Here is an 18,810-nt window from a genome sequence, read left to right on the forward strand (position 1 = left end):
ACATCAAACTTGGTCTACACCAGACTTAATCTACACCAAAGTTAATCTATGTACATCTGACTTGATCTACGCCAGACCTGATTTAGACTTGGTCTGCACCAACCTTGATCTATGTACACTAGACTTGATTTATCTGCACCGCACTTGATCTATTTACATCCGACTCGATCTACCCAAAACTTGATCTACATCATATTTGACCTACATTAGTCTTGATCTATTTACACTAGACTTGATTTATCTACAGGATATTTGATCTATTTACACTAGACTTGATTTATCTACAGGATATTTGATCTATTTACACTAGACTTGATTTATCTGCACAATATTTGATCTATTTACACTAGACTTGATTTATCTACACAATACTTGATCTATTTACACTAGACTTAATTTATCTACACAATACTTGATCTATTTACACTAGACCTGATTTATCTACATAATACTTGATCTATTTACACCAGACTCGATCTACCCCAAATTTGATTTACATCATATTTGATCTACATCAGTCTTGATCTATTTACATCAGACTTGATTTATCTACACAATACTTGATCTATTTACATCAGACTCGATCTATCCCAAACTTGATTTACATCATATTTGATCTACATCAGTCTTGATCTATTTACACCAGACTTAATCTACCTCAGATTTAATCTATCTACACTATACTTGATCTTTCTGCACCATACTTGATTTACCCCATACTTAATCTACACTAGACTTGATCTGCACTAGACTTGGGCTACAATAAACTTGATTTACCCCATACTTAATCTACACTGAACTTGATCTACACTTGACTTAATCTACAGTAAACTTGATCTACATTAGACTTGATCTACACTTGACTTGATCTACATTACATTTACATTATATTTGATCTTTCTGCACCATACTAAATTTACTGCAGACTTAATCTACGTCTAACTTGATCGTCACCAGGCCATACAAGATTTCATCAATGACGACATCTGACCGAAACTAGCTTTAACCGACGGTAGTACTAACTGATAACAATAATGATCGAAATATTCTCCAGGTTGATAAAGTTAGGGCGCAGGCTGATATAACGCTAAACCAAACTCGTAGTTGGTCGAATTTGCTAGAAACAATTGATTGAACTCTGTGTCGATCGTTCAATCGATCATACTTGCTGTCGGTTAAGAGTCGATTTACATCAAAGCCTCGTCAAAACTACGGTCAATTCACGATCAATCAAAATGTTCAATCAAAATTTTAGCAAGGCATTCACACTAAACGATCAGATACAATGAAACCCCGTTGCAATCTCTTTCATTCTTATTCGTTCACTTTATATCGATCCACAATTTGTCAGATGTATCACAATGCTTTTTGTGGCTGAAATACAGATCGAATTAAACTCTCGTTCTCCTTGCTCTTTTTCGATTGTTGATTGCGGTTTTGATCACTAGGAAACCGACGCCACGGTTAAGAAATTCTCATTTAACTTGACCGAACCATCTGCTGTGAATGCTTTCATCGGATTACGTGTAAGCGATTTTCACCCTACTTTTCTCACTATACTATGATCGCTACTGTAAACCAAACTTTAACCAATCTTAATCGATAGCGATGATAATCGAGAGGAAACTACATGCATATTCTGTACGCGAACAAAGCAGAGAATGCAGTCTCGTATAATCCTCTAAATCAAAGTTATACTCTGTTCGAGCTTGATGCAACCAAGAATTACTTAAATTCTGTGCAGGGCATTGTTGTCGGTTAATACTTTGATACTGTCGCCGGTTAAAGCTGTTGTCGGTCAAAGTTATAGTCGTCGATCAAGTCTGATATCTGTGAATTGTTCTCGGTAAAAACAGTCGGTGAAATGTACATCAGTGATTTCAATGGAACTGTATACAGGCGTACGAATTAATCTTGCTACGAGTTTTAATTACATTCAGTTCCACCGGCATCTCCAGCACCAGCTATGAGGACCATCGGAAATCTCTCTGACGTGCTTCTTCAAGTACGTAGATGTATCTGCGGTCGACAGGTGGTGGAATCGATAGCTCGTAGAGGCTTCTGCCGTGGAGATTCACAATCACATATCGATGACGGCGTCCCTTTTAGCGACCAGTCAATACATCGGAAATAAATTGATAACAATAGTAGCACACCGGTGGCCTTTCTATCTATGGACACGTCTCAACTCTCTTTCTACTTTATATCTCTGCTTCCTTTTTCACTAGTATCGGTTACTTGCCTCTTTGTTCATCCGTCCGCCTGCTCACCTTTCTCTTTCTCCGCTCTACTCTCAAACTGCACTCCCTTCCCCCTTTGAACTTGGCCATCGTCCTGAATCTCTCGCTTCGATTCTTGCTTCCTCAACCGTCTTGCCTCTCACACTCTCGTCATTCGCCATTCGATTTTCTCAATCTATATCGAGGAACAATGGGAATTGTGTCGTGTCGAAGTCCCCTGATAACTGTCGCTCTTTTTATTGCTGCGAAAATGGAGACTGCAGTTTAATCTTACTACAGTTCCCCAACTTTTATATCTCAATCTCGCTTTTGTTTTAACGAACAAGCGGATTTTTAATGCTTTAGGGAAAATACTGGTATCGAATCGAAGCGAGGAATCGCGCGTGCTCGCGCAGCTTCTTTCATATCGTTTGCAATTCACGAAATTTCTTGTCCATCAAAAGGACAGACCAGAGGGAGGTTAATGTCGCTATAAGTTCGTTGGCATTTTCTAAAACAGGTTTTTCTGCTTTATCATCCCTTACAAATCGATTAAACGACTTATTTATCTTACTAGGTCCGAAACTTTTGTGCCTTTATCAAGAAATTCGGTACATGTGTATTTTCACGTTTTTTTTAGATTTAAGCAATTAATATAATGTAACATAATAATAATAATAATAGTAATGTAATTTCAATCATTTGAAACATCTTAAATCCAAACGAGATTGTACTAATTTTTGTTACATCATGATTGCTATATTTCACGTACACGCTAATAAATAATTCTTTTAACAGACACTCATTGTGTTCGTTTCTCTTGTTTCGTCGTCGCTGAATAATACAATTATAAGCAATATTTGTCGTGTAAGCGTTCACTGCAACTAATGTAATTACGGTTCTATGATAAAAATAGAATTATTACACAATCTAACATTATCGAATAGTATTTATGGGAAAGAGCTCGCGTGATAATTTCTAATTTCGTAATCTTCAAAATTAATAGATTTTAGTAAGCCACGAACAATGTTCTAATTATTTTGTTCTGGAAACCGTTAGTTAGAGCATTGAACTTTGAAATTGGGTAAGAGATATCACGTGCCAACAATCGCTTCATTACCATACATGCCTATTTCTAAACCACAATACGCTTCATTGGGCGCAATACATTGCCATGTTACAAATATCTCGTTCACGTTCATGGCGATAATTTTATAATTATTGGTTTCTGAATCAGCGATTCTACAACGTATGCGATTCATATGACAGCATTGTTAGAAATGGCAAATTGTTGTAATAGAAATTATTATGAATCGAATGGCATCATTCAACAAATACATACACCTACGTAAAACGTATTCGACAGAAAGAAATTATTTATACGAGAAGTTTTCGCCAGAAGTTATATATACCGACGTATGTATATCATCGAGTGTTTTAACAAAGCCTTGCAGCAGTTCCATCTCTGTCCATTTTTCTTCAAAATATATTTTCAGATTGCGGTCGAACGTCACTTGCAATAGCAATCTTTGACGTACTATATCGACAGCATTTTATTTATTTCACTTTCCTTACAGATAAAATGTATTGTAGTCGTTCACCTTGTGCTCGCCGTGAAAAATAACTACGATTAACTTTGTCAACCCTCGATGTATTTTTACAAGGTTTAATTAATTAACTAACGAATGAAAAATATATCTATTTTAGGTAAAACTAAGCTGAAATTTTAACAAATTGTCTTCCCCATACAACCACTTGAACAAATATATAAATATGAAATATCAGAATCATATTTTATAAGATAAAAATATACAGAGCATAATATATATTCAAACAAAAATATTTATTAATAATTGGTGAAAAAAAGTCTTTTTCATATACTAAAGAAAAGAAACAATTCTGGAATCGTTAGGAAAATAAAATCTAAATAAAAGATACGTATAACAGTGTATTTATTTGTAATAAGGATTAGCGTTTAATGTTTGATATTACTTTACCGTGGGAAATATACTTGTCAAAATTCCAACTATGTTCGAATAAAAAATAAATTCGTCCCTGACTTTTATCTCTGATAACCTATTTACACGCAGTTGGCAATAAATTTGGCTAGAGCGCATGCAAAATTTACCAACACGTTATTTTATCGATCTCTTCACACCTCGACTACAGTTACAGCTTTCCAAGAAAGCCTTTAAAGAAAAAATTGACGAGCTCGTGCGTTTTTATGGGTTGACCGTAAAAAATCTCGTTTCGGGATATGAAATTGGTGTTTTATAATTCACAGAGTGAAAATTTCGATTTAGCTATCATTACATGATTCAAAGCAGTTTGATTTGAATAAATATTTTTTAAATCTTGATTTAATAGACACTTTTTTTTTGTTTTAAATTATCTGACGCTATTTTTTATCTCAAATATATTTTGGTAATATTATAGAATAGTAAAGTTTTCAATAGAAAATTACACAATTATTATACAGGCTGATTCACCTTAATGTTTCAGATCGTGTCGAAGAAAAAAGATTATGTTTGGGGCAAAAAATATCGAAGGAAACGATAAACATTCTGCACTTGTACGATTATTTTTTTCTAGGCTTGTCAGTGGTTGTGCGTGTAAACATAATTAAATCGTGATTTCGTCGATTGCTACGAATTTTCTTTCCAATCTGTAAAATTCTATCGATAGGAACGTTGCTGAATTATCAAATTTATTAAATTTTGTGTAACTTAATCGTACCGACATAATTTTTAACAAATATACACAAAATAACTCTTGAAACGAATATTTATCTAGAGAAATAAGATTCATTCAACATGTTAAATTAGAACAGTTTACACGTAGGTCTGTAATTAAACGAACCCCCATTGAAATTCAGAAATAAATCTTTTAATTCCCACGAAAGAGAAAATATTTCTTGTAATTTTCCACCACTTTAATCAATGATTTTATTATGTGGAATCTGAATATTCATGCCTGACAGTGCTTTGTTATTCGATAATTTTGTATCTATTTTAAAATTAGTTTGCTCGCAATTACGTTCAAATGTAATTACTTGTTTTGGTGTGCGTTCGTGAATAATTCTCGTGGGTTGTAAATATATTGTAGAAAATTGGAATAACAAGCATTAACACACAGCAAGAAACATAGGAAAACACGTGTAGAATTAGTAAATATTCATGACGCATACAGGTGAAACAAATAAATACGTGTTTGACCACGTGGATGTTTATGATCTACGAGGCTGAGTCGATGGGCCAGCCATTTTCCTGATCATCAAACTTGAATTTATGTGTTTGCGGTAACATTCTGCAGTCAGGTCAAAGAAACCGGGAGTGTCCTTGTTTTCGCGAGTGAAATCGATAAAACCTCTTGCACGTTCAAGCAATTAACTACGTCGCTACTTCCGCAATACATTACACGCTTTGTTTTCATTTTTAACAAAAGCATGCAGGTACTTAATGCTCCCTAACGCTGTAATACGATAACTTTCTTTCGTGTAAACGTATTTTAGTAACTACATATGTACGTAGATAATTAGAATTTACAAAATATTAAAAAAAGAAAAAATGAAAATAGGTCACTTATTGACATTAAATGTTCCTTAGAACATTTAGGATAGACATAATTGTCGAATTTAATTAATTAATTAATTTAATAGACAGTGAAACTAAAAAAAGGCAATTGTTGTAAATGTTCTTCGTTTAGGCGATTCTTTTTTATTTCTTTTTGCTTTGTCTAGGACCCTGCACTCCTTGGAGAGTAGTCGTTCAAACAAAACGGATGTTGCACATTTAGCGTTAAATGTTTCTTGGCTAGTTTGCCCAGATGTGAATTATTCGATACATTTGAAAATTCGATTGGAGAATTTCGATATTTATGAGTTAGGTATCCATACTGAAATATGTATGTGGGATAGTGTGACATCAGGGAAGGACGTGGCATGAGGGGTAATTGTTTATTAGCGTTGCCAAGATATGTTGACGTTGTGAAAGAGTGTTGTGAGCGTTACCAAGGTATGTTTTGGAAAAAAGCGAGCATGGAAAACATTGTAACGAGAGTTGAGAGAGTCAGAGTTGAATTTATCGTTGTCGCGTGAAGATCGCTGTGTGTTGTGTCGTAGAAGTAGTAAGTAACGAATACGTGAAACGGGGTTTTATATTCGATTTCGTGTGAGTGAAAACGATATTGTATTAATGATACTGTTACCTACAAGCTAATAATATAACATTCCTACATTCCATCGCATCGAATATCGATAGAAAATATTGATATTTGAATTGAAAAGTATCGATATTCGAGACATCGCCTATCGCTAAAGAGTAAAGACTTGTAAAAAAAGTTACAACATATCTGTTACGCTTTATTTTCAAACCTGTCTCAATATAAACTTAATCGTGATTTAGAAAACAATAAAAAATAAATAAATAAGTAAATAAATGTAAATAAAACATAAGCAATAGGTATACATATTGCAGCATATGGAATGTTGTTTGTTCAGCTAATTCAGCTAAACGTTCCAAAAAATCATTAAATTATATCAATACCTTTGTCATTTGCATCTTTTTGTTATTTTAAAGCGTATATTTCTTGTAATACATTTATTTATCATTCCGTTCTCCATGCAATATTAATATTATTAATTATATTAATTAGTATATGGATATTCAATTATTTGTTTTCCTAATCAAGTTAATATAATAAAAATATTAATAAATCATCAATAAAAAATTTTATTAATAAAATAAAATTTATTATTTTCTAAATTATTCAATAACGTATATTCATAAATGTCACTTATCTGTTATTAAGTACAATTACTGGAAATACTACAGAGTCTTTGAACTTAGATTCCAGAACTTTTAACCTTCAGTTGTATATAATATGAAAATAACTGCAATTAGCTAAATTTGTATTTTTACATTACGTTGGAACTGCAAGGAAACGTTGCATCTGCTATCGGATAGAAATTTTTGCAAAAGCTAAAGACGAGACCGTATGATGTTAAGAAGAGAAAATTGAAGTGTAATCGTTAAAGGCAAATGTATGAATGCTTTCTACACGCGGTAGCGTAGTTGCTCGGCAAAGAGAATCTCTGATTGGATCTCCCACGAAGAAATTCCCAGGGAAGTTTCGTCCGCGGGCCCCTGCGGCATAATTGGCCACTAATTAATGGCCGCAGGGCAATCGAATTTCCAGCAACTTTCTCCCTTCGCGGGAACCCCGAGCACAGGAGTAAGCGATATGACTGCGTCGTTTTCCCTTCAAAGATTAAATTATGCTTCCAGAAAATGAAGTCTTGCTGGAATAATCTATTACATACTTTTTTCCCTCGATATTTCATATAATTTCATATAACTATATCCGTCAATATACTCAACTTTCTGATTAATAATCGTGCAAGGCATAGCAAATATTGGATATCGTTTTCTTATAACGTTGACCACTCGTTCGTTTATTCGCAATCTATTTATTAGAATTATTATTGATAAGGTATTTTATAGGACAGAAATCGTTAATTTAATTTTATGCTTTTCAATTTAGTATTTGTTAAATCACGTAATATTTCGTTGTACTATCTTTCCGTTTGTGTCGTAACAAATGGAAATTGGTTTGGACACTGAGTTTTCGAGTGATGGTCGACACAAACGATACGGATGAAACAATAAAACACGTTTGAATTCATTCGCGTTTAAGCTTATTTATGCTGTTGCTCGATTGCGTGAGTGGAATTGATGAAACAATTATTTCTCCTGCTGTTTCATCGTTAATAACTATAACGTAATCTTGATAAATTGGATCGATCGAAAAATTATAAAATATAACGTGGTAAAGGAAATTGTCGAAATTGTGTAACACTTGTATAAGATGCTTGTTCTGATTGAATTTGCTAGTAGTCATTAGAAACTGTAAACTAAAATTTTTATTAAATATCAGGTTTATTGTAATGCATCATAAAAATAACTACAACATTATACATAATTTATTTCTGTGTTAAAGAAGAATTGTTCCATCTTTACTTTGCATACTATACAAATCTTTGAGCAATTTCAGATATTAAAATATTCGCGCTTTCAATACAAATGGTAATTATTACACGTAGCAAAGTATTAATAAAGTATATATTAAATTATAGTATGTATCTTCGATCTATTTAACATAACGTAGTTTGACGAATATGATTGTTATAAATGTATAACTTTTTACGATGATTTCTATCAATTTCTTCTAATTACTGGAACAATCTTTCTTGTTATTTCAATACGTCTTTTATGCACAGATGCTCGCAGGATAATTTATTATTTTTTCTCATTGATTTCTCCACTTAAACTTCCACGATAATTATAATTAGATGAAAAATATGGAAAGGACTTCGCGATCATAATATTTATTTTATCAAAGCGTATAGAGTGACCATCTCGATATTACAGTCGATTGTAACGACAAATTTTCTATTTAATTTCCTCAAGTCCCGATCAAGCACAATTATCCGTTTGAAATTTTGAGACGGTGTCGCAAAAATCGAGACAACGAATACGACACTTTCACTGTACGAGCATTTTATGAAGTACAAATATTTATAGCATAGCATGGGTTTATAACATTGATCCATAACCCGACAATTCCATAAGGTACAGTAAAGGGAAAGGAAAAGATCTCGCTTATGTGGCTCGATTTTCATAAAATATGTATACGCATGTATCGTAAAATCTGCCAAGACGTAACAATCGAGCGAAGCACCTAAAGGTAGATGCTTTTTCCTGTCCGCTTGTTACCAGGAAATACGTTCCAATTTTTACTATATACCGGTTGACTAGATCTATCCGTAGCGTTTCTAAGTTTCTCGTATCCCTGCGACTGCTTCGTCCTCCGGGGATGTTCCCTTTTTCACGCGAGATCGTGAAATCCCGCCCAATTCCCGAGAACAATTTTCTGCCTCGATATGTTCTCGTATACAAGACACGTGTGCTTTCTTTTACATGTGAACTCGATGTCTGTCACAGGCTGGGTAAACGTATGCGCGCGAACATGTTTGTCCGCGTCAACGGCAGTGGAACGTAAGAAAGATTGCGTCGATAGACAACGTGTTATCCCGATAGATCACATGGATATACGGTATCCAGTTCTTCCAGCGAGTTTCATCTGGTCGCAAACATCATGCAAATTAGATTTACTCTTACGATCAAATTACATTGGATACTTAGGTATACTTGTGATAAGTTTGCGGCTATTTGCGCAAAAACATACTTTTATGAACGCAACGAGGCAAATATAGATTCTAAATAGGCTTCTGTTTTATTCTTTATATATTGCAACTAACATCCCACTTGGAATATTTTGTACGTTACATTATACGTTCTATGCATTTTTGCGTATTTAATACTACAACTACCGGTAGTTAACACGAAGCTATTTCTACCAAAACCAGTGAAAATGACTGGATATTAAAAAATACGTAATAATAGAATATTTTTATATTTATTGATTTATTACTTTCTTACAGAAGGAATTCAATGTTATGTAGTAGATTTTTGGTATTATTAATCCATCTGGGATTCCTAAACGAGGGCTGACACGTTTATAAAATTGTAGAACCAATCATTTTGATTGATGTGGTATTTTTAGTGTTAGCATCTAGCGCTCTAGCGATCGATCTGGAATTTTCCTGATAACTGATATCGTCATATCGAATGATACGCGGTAAAAATTTTAAAAACGTGTGGCAAGTTGCAAACGAGGAAACTGGTTAATTGAGGTTCGATAAACAGATTGCAGGATCCTTTTACACTTTGACAAGTATCGGTCATTTTGACTGGTATTGGTATAAGTAGCCTTGATACAAAATTATTTTCAGTTTGAATACATAAAAGACAAAATAAAATTCATTATATTATTCTTTTAGTTATCGTTGCGAAAGTCATTACATCATTGCGGAAAGAAAGTATAACATGAAGTAGGAATTGTATAATAAAATTGTAAAACCAGTCAATTTGAGTGGTGTGGTAGTTCTAGTGTTAAATTCCATACAAATGCATAGATATTCGCAGCCTATTTATGATTCAAAGTATATCAAAACGTTCCTGGTAAAGTTGAATTTTTCAGAGAATCGAATAATTCTTTTTTTTTTTTTTTTGTTTGCAATTATTCAACAACCAGTTTTGCAGGGTGTTAGCGAGTCAAGGGTGCGATTTAAAGTTTATCGTACAGTTTGGCAAGTGTAGTAGGTTTTGTGTCGGTTCATTTTAAAATGCGAATTATTTTGTTGTCATAAGAGAGAAGGTAACTTACTCCTTGAACTATTGTACGCACGTGAGAACAAAAGTATTTGAATAAAATGTAACATTTCTCTTCAGTCTCTATTCTTATTCTCCAACATATCATACAAGAAACCACCACTAAATCTTTCATATTAGATTTTATTTTAAAGTTGGCAGTATTTGATGTTTCATTAATCGATGTTCAACTGTACCAATTTAAATACTTAAATTGTACGCTTTGAATTCAATTAATATAATTACAATTAAAATAAATAATAATAAATACAATTTTAATTTAATTAATTTAAATGACTAAAGTATACATTTTTAATTTTATTAATAATGGACGTTTCATGATAACAATTTCAATATACTGTAAACATCGTTAATAATCGATATGCGATGGATTGACAATTACAGCATAGTTATATAACTGATATATAATATATAACGATAGAGAGAAGGTTTAATCATATCAAAGAAAACAAATTACGTTCATTTACTTTGTACTTTATATTGTTTTGACATTTGCTCGGCTACTGACTGAAACCGATCATCGCAATGATTCAATGTCGAGGAATGTTTAGATTATCGACGCTCAGTTCGACGCGAACATCGAAGGCTGACACAAGTCGTCGAGAAAGATTTCCACGTTATATCTCCTACATAACTATTACAATGAAATAATATAACAATTGGATATACAGGGTGAATTATTAGTACTCACAAGCTGATAGGTAATATGTTAATAATTTTTATTAATCGTAGTATTTAAAAACCGAATATAATAAATACAAGGCGCGATAAACATAACTGCAGATATACAAAAAAATTATAGGATAAAGAGAATAATTCAAATTTTTGTGCAAGATTACACCATTGATAATGTAAACGCGTGGAGTGTATTTTACCTTTATCGTCACAAATTCTATTCGTAAGTGAAAATTGCGAGAAAATAACAAGACGAAAAAAGAATTAATTAGTCCGTAACACGTCCTTTACTTAGCTTACTTAGCTTATTATTTATTTTAATTCTACAAAGTAGAAACGATGCCAAGTATCAAACAGTTAAATAGCTCGGTGTAGCTTTCGTTGCTTTTAATTAATAAATAATAAACTTTAAAATGGTCATATTTACCGGTATGTACTGAACAAAACTACAAGTTACTTCGGACTAAATTTTATTTTACTGATGTTTATTTTCCAGCTGCATGCAAACGTATTTGTTAAAGGTGGCAAAATTAATAAATGGCTGGGTACGTTGTTTGAGAATAATTTTTTAACGCGATGTTTAATTTAAATTCTCAAAACTATCGAACATTATTCGAAACACGTTGTTTTCTTCTAAATCTAATGTGCTTTTTAAAGAGAAACAATAATATGGTTATATTTTTTGTGTTGGCTGTTTCAAGTCATGGTACGACTACAAACTGCGATGGGAGCCGAAGGAGTACGGTGGTGTTCACATGTTACATGTGCCATCCGACCACATATGGCGGCCCGACATAGTCCTCTACAACAAGTGAGTCTGTCTGCTGTTTCTTTGTTCCATATTCTAATTACATCTTCTATAGTTTCACATTACATACTCTATACATATAGTAGTGGCACAGCATGCTGCCGAGAGATTGAAATCGATTGGGTGTTCATTTCTTCGACAAATCTACGCGTCATTTGCACTTTGATCGAAATCCCGAACTTTCCTGGCAAAATGAAGCACCGAGACCAGCCAAGATCGAAAGAAGATCTTTTGTTATTGTAAAACCTCTACTATTTCCAGCGTCGTAAAGAACGAACAGCAAGAAGATGAGAGTTTCTAATTATTCGACCTGAAGTCATCTTTTAATTAATATTTACCCAACATTTGTTCGCGATGTAACGAGATACGAAATGAATTTAACTCGGTGGAAATTCCTCATCTCGCAAAGGACGAACATCAAACTCAAGAGATCAAAAGTTTCTGCAAAAAGATATTAACCGACTAATACAGTGTACACTGTACACGTTCGTGCACACGTCAGATTATGACAAATTAACGAAAGGAGAAATGAGCGTCCACTCGACTTAACAAGAGAGGTACCATCGTCGTGCATATTGCATTTCAAAGTAGTACAGTCTATTTGATGTCGGAGTGCATCTCATATCGCGACGTTGTTCCGAAAGTTACGGAAAAATGTGAGGTATCGTCGACTCGAAGATTTTCAAATATTAACTTCGAACTTTCCAGCGTGAACGACGAATGAGATTCATCAACGATTCTCATCCCATTTCGGCGTTACTGTTACGTGTACCCTATCCGATGTTTGCCAGAGTTGCTGGTGTTCGTTTACTTAGAACCGAGAGAACGAAATGTTACGATGTGCAAACTAAAAAAATACTTTTGATCGAATCGAATCTCGTTGATATCCGTATTATTCGTGTTTGCTCGCAGTGCATCGATAACGAAATTGCGGGATTAATACGCTTGATCGAAAGCTTATTTATTTAAAATGCTGTTGCACGAAATGTCGCTGAGCATTCGTTGTTTCAGTTGTCTGAACATTTTATTAAAAAAAATAGGTTCTATCTTTCAAACTGTGCATAACATTTGATACTGTTCTTTAAGTTATTTAATCATGATTGATTCGTAGAAACTGGAAGTAAACAAATTTAATGCCTTTTCGGTATTCTAAAGGTCTTCCGAAAATGTCCGTGATTCGATTCTCCTGAAATCTTGAAAGTAGATTTTTCGTAGACAAAAAGAGGAGAAGGACTTTTAGCGATTCGAAAGTTGTCATTTTTTTTAATTTTTCTAAACATAAGCCGAGCCTCCTCTTATTTCCATTTCGTCCTTTTCTCATGTTTTGTATACCATTTTTCACACTCGATTGTTGTTTTGCGATCAGGTAATCTTTTGACAGGAAAAAATGAATCTATTCGATTCAACATTTTCGAAATATCATGATATTGGTTTTTCGGGACAATCGCGTGGCTGTTGCATTTGCATTTTGCGTCAACGTTTCGTAGACATTGCAGTCTACTTCTTCAGCGCAGCCCTCGAAACTGAAGGCTTCCCAGTGTCTTCATTTATACTGCGCGATGTTCCAGTCGGCTGATCAAACTGATGACTGAACTCGCAAGTATAATTGAAGACAACGGGGCCTGAAACTCTGAGTGTTAGGTTTGCTCTGAAAAAGTAGACTGCAATGTCTACGAAACGTTGACACGAGATGCAAGTGCAACAGCTAAACGATTGTTCCCGAAAAAACAGTATCTCGAATTTCAGAAATAGTTGCCAAACAATTTTTAGATTTGTATTTAGTATTTGTTATGGACCAATTAACTTTGAATTACGAAATTTAATGTAAATATCATGTATTTGTGATTTACAGTTATTCAAAAATTTGATCGCACGTACTCAGATTTTAAACGAAATTATCGTCACAGGGAACACGGTAACAAAAATATGAACACTCAAATTATCTATAGAAACACTTATCGTACCATTCGTATCCGAAAATTGAATTGAAATGAGAAATGAGAAATATCCGCCACTTTTGAACAACACTTGTTCGCTTGTATCGATAACACGTTAATAAACGAGAGGCGGTTTGGCCTACGTTCAATTTTTTGACTCAACATATATCAGAGAGCAACATCGCACATCGAAAAGGACAATGAAACAGGAAAAATGAAGAAATGTTAAGAAAGTGTCTGAACCTTCGAGTTGCCTAAAATCCTCTCTTTTTATCTAAAAGGAACCCATTTTCAAAGCTTCACCTAAATCGAAACACGGATGAATTCACTTTCGAAAGAAGAGGCTGAACACCGAGGCAGCAAAAATTAATAAATAAAGCAGACAAATTAGATGAAATGAATTTATTGTGACGCGACTCTCGGGACGTACGCGCTATTCGAATTAGCCGATGACAGAGCATATCTGTCAGACGCGTGAATCCATAAAGTTCTCATACATATAGCGCTGTAGGGAAGGAACTGATTATCAGTGCAATATTGAAATACCCATATATATATATATATATATATAGATCATTATTTTCCCATTATCGGGACATTTATGTAGCTCGAAAACGCCGCTATTATGCAGCTATCATCGCTACCAGGCACTGACCCGATAATACGGATATCGTAGATTCGCGCAATTCGTTCACGCCACTGGCCTGAATCCGTCTACTCTGTGAACGGATGTCTCTCGGCGAACACCAAAACGATCGGTAAAGAAAGAAAAACGAGGAACGATAAATAAATTGAAACGGAAGGTGAATTAAGCCAGCACTGGTTCAGCAGTTTCGCAGTTTTCTTGCGTCCTAGTCCAGCACATATTTGCGTAACTTTTGCCCTGTTCGCTGATAAACGAGCCAGAGCCCAAACGAGCTTGTTTCATTCCTTTTCCCTCGGTTTTTGGCTCGTGTTCGACACTCACGGCGAGCTCTCGATGTAGTTACCGGATAGATTATTATTCATATCGCATGAAACATGGGCGCTGCGGCGAATGTTCGTGTAAATGGTTCTTGACAAACGGGCCGAGGTCACGAAAGAAACGTTTCCGCTCGTTCGACGCCGCGGTAACTTCCGACGCTGCCGCGGATCTCCTTTGATTATACGCCGCAACGTTTACGGTCTCCTCGAGATTCGAACGACTGCACATCCACGGCTAATCACTGTTTTTTTAAGCTGCGTCTGGATTCGCTGATCCTTCAGATTAACGCGATACGAGACATTAACATTTATCGTGGATTCGAAACCCGCGTCGAATGATCGATATCGTAAAATATATGTCGAAGAAACAATCACTTTTTGCGCGTCTATTTCTTATTCGTAGCGAGTATCGATTCGATTGAAATTACCACGATTAAACGCAACGGGCGTGTCGTAACTAATTTCAGTTTTGAATTCGATGTTGTTTTGTGTTATATTAAGTGTTGGTTTAATAAGGTGGGTATATGAAATTAAAATATCTAAGATAAGAACTGAGCAGGTGTTTGGTACTTTGGTATTTTGAACGAGGTTGGATCGTGTGGAAAATTAACGAATATGAAATGGGCCCTTATTTCGATCTGTTAATGAAGAAACATTTTGAGAAACAGGAGCACATTCGATATTTCTGTGTTATGTGTATTAATAAAAAGTTTATATATTTATCATTAGGAATACGTGAAGCAAAAACTGTGAATATAAAGCTTGCACTTTACGACAAATTATTTTAAAGCGAAATAATGTATCGTCTAAACTGAATTCAATTTTAGACACATTTATTTATCATTCAGTATCAAACATACTTAATTTACGCACTATATGCTGAATTGCAAACGTATTTTGTACTTTTGTTACCTTTTGTTACCTAATGTTTTAGTTGTAACGTATTATTGGAGCTACTGAGAAATACTGAATTTTTATAATATTTCTGTAATGAATTTTTCATGGTTTATTAGTAGAATTAATATCGCATTACATATATACCAGGCATGTTCTTGTGGAAAAATTTATATCTAAAGAAGTTTATTTTACAATAAGCATTCGTTTAAAAAAATGAAATTAACTCGCTCTTTTTACAACAGCAAAATTACGTACTTAAAAGATCACGGTTGAGAATATATAAGAGCTTCTATCAGCATTACAGTTTCATCTATTTCCAATATTATTTGCAATGTCATATGTTGTAAACATTTTCTAATTTTGGTCATAATTTATTTTTGCGGATTTATTAAGCATTCAATTTATTGTAGTACATATCAAGAATAATGACTTACTTCTATCTACAAATACTTCTATCTGGATAATCAACTAATTTAATTAACATTTCTCTGCATACTTACATTCATTACCATAAGTATCTGAGTATAATAAACAGACATGTATCCAGGTCAATAATATATTTATTCTTTTTGTTAAATAACTCCTAATAGATTTGCAATTTGTGCTACAGGATATTTAGCAAGTTGTTTCAGTTGTTGAGGATGTCGCGTGGATGTCAATTCCAATTGGTTTAGCACTATTACAAGAATATATTTATATTTGATCTTGCGTCAAAAGGGTCTGAGTTGTTCCTTTTTACCGTCTTTTAACTACACTGTCAGTGTTCAGTGTGTTGGCTAGCACTTTTGGCTTGCTTATGGCTCTTGACTTATATGTGCCGGATATTCGCTGAATTCTCTCCTTTATGGCGAAGATTTGAACATCTTGGCGTAGTTCTTTATTTCGTACGTATCAAAGTACGTCTATTGTTGTGTGAAGTACGATTGATCGCAAGGTTTCCACTTTGTGACTTTCTGCCGATGTGCCCATAATTGTTGGACGCCATACGCCCACATTGGTTTCATTATGCCTTTACAGATTAGTAGTCTGTTTTCTATATGTTGTTCCTGAGTACTTAGTTTGGAACGGCTGTTGGTTAACCAGTACATGCCATTCCCTTTAATCCTCACTCGTTGTATTTTTTAATATATAATATTTTATAATATATAGTTTTATAATATATCTTAGTATCACATTATATTTATTATATTAATATATTATTAATATATAGAAGATATTTTATAGTATTTCATAACATATTTTTATGATATAGAAATTTTTATAGTATATTATATATTACATATAATATATAATATTTTATAATATATAGTTTTATAATATATCTTAGTATCACATTATATTTATTATATTAATATATTATTAATATATAGAAGATATTTTATAATATTTCATAACATATTTTTATAATATAGAAATATCAATTAATTGTACAGTTCAAACTGTACTATGAGTACTTTTGTCTATCACTGTATTCTGTGGCGGGTTGTGCTTCCCTCCTTAAATTCCTTCCTCTGGCAACAGATTCCCTTTACTAACTTGATTTCTCGCGGTTCCATTAGTCTCTCGCTTATTCCACCTTTTGCTCTGGACGATCTCCTCCTTATTTCTAACTTGCAGTTGTTTCGTCTCTGCTTCACTCACTTTTGCTCGAGTCACTCTCGTTACGTTCGTCCTTCTCTTCTCATCTCTTTTTTTTTTCGCCGTGACGTTCGTCGCCTACAAAGGCAGAGATTTATTGCGTCGCTGTGAAACGAGATTCATCAATTGATACCGGGTGAAAAAATGAATGGGAAACGCGAAAAGTGAAATCGTTAACTAGAACACCTGATAAATATCTAGACTTATTGGCCTGTAGAGGGTCGACGTGGTTAAAATCAAAGCGGCTTAAAAAGACAGCTAAGCCTTTCAAAAACGTGGAAATGGCGGAATAAAAAAATATTGCGGGGGGATTGGAAATATCTCTTTTGCCTTTTGATTATATTCTTTTTAAGCCAATATATAGTATTCTAGAGTATTAGATTACTTTAGTTACGAATATATATATATATATATATATATATATATATATATATATATATATATATAAACAGAATGTTTGGATGTTAAAATGGAATTACATATCGATTGTTTACATTTATTAAAGATATCCTATATCTCGAAAAATTATCCGAGGAAAAGACAAATTAAGAATTTGTTTCTATAATTCAATTTAATTTCTATCGAAAATATTAGCTTCAATAAAATTTGTAGGTGTAAAGCGTGTATTTCGTATGCGTAATTAATTGACATTAAACTTTTAAGGCTACTGCATAACGAAAGGCTTTTCTGTTTAAACTAACGAGTCTGCATTTTACAATAAACTTTTACGAAAAGAATACATGTTTTATATATTTATATTTAATATATTTATTTAATACATATTTTTAATGGTAATAAGATAGCATAGTTCTTGATGACGTTCGTCTTATCGTGATCCTTTTACGTGAAAGAAGAAAATGGTGAAAATGAACTATAGTGAAAAGATGAACGACAAAATATTACTGTGATTTATCATTTACTGTGGCTGTCATTTTGTACCATGAACGATCAAGTATAAGTATAATATTCTTCATAATATGTCATAGCCTAAAATAATATATCAGCATAATAATGCAGCTATTAAAATGATTAAGTAGCTGCTTAATTAACCAATTTTTAGATCTTAATGTTTTAAATAAGATGCAAAATCAGATATAAAGAAACCGTTATAAATATTCATCCCTTATCTTCATTAATGAAATACTGCAAAAACTACAAAATTTTACTGTATTTTTCAAGAAATTAAATATCACGCGAAAAATATTTTTAATTTTGTGTCGTTAGGTTACTATGTTAAAGTAATCATATCATGTACGTGAAAGATAAATTAAACAAACTAACACGCCTCGTGAATGGCCGTTTAATCATAACCATCGTTAACTGTGTCAATTAAAAAATCCCATTGTCAATAGAGGAACATTACTTTTTTAATCATTAATGGA

The 18,810-nt window shown here is 33.4% G+C and overlaps 1 protein-coding gene across 12 annotated transcripts in view; it reads left to right on the plus strand.

Annotated features, from left to right (window-relative positions):
- Positions 1–18,810, plus strand: part of LOC126866589 (acetylcholine receptor subunit alpha-like) — a 382,525-nt gene that overhangs the window by 123,617 nt on the left and 240,098 nt on the right. For 10 of the 12 annotated variants that reach the window (XM_050620377.1, XM_050620376.1, XM_050620382.1 and 7 more), the window contains one exon: positions 11,887–11,996. In XM_050620377.1, the coding sequence (XP_050476334.1) occupies positions 11,887–11,996 (110 nt within the window). Of the gene's footprint in view, positions 1–11,874; positions 11,997–18,810 lie in introns of all 12 variants that reach the window. The other 2 variants (XM_050620384.1, XM_050620387.1) reach the window with 1 other exon arrangement.

Source organism: Bombus huntii, chromosome 6, assembly GCF_024542735.1.
Source record: "Bombus huntii isolate Logan2020A chromosome 6, iyBomHunt1.1, whole genome shotgun sequence".
NCBI classification, from domain to species: domain Eukaryota; kingdom Metazoa; phylum Arthropoda; class Insecta; order Hymenoptera; family Apidae; genus Bombus; species Bombus huntii.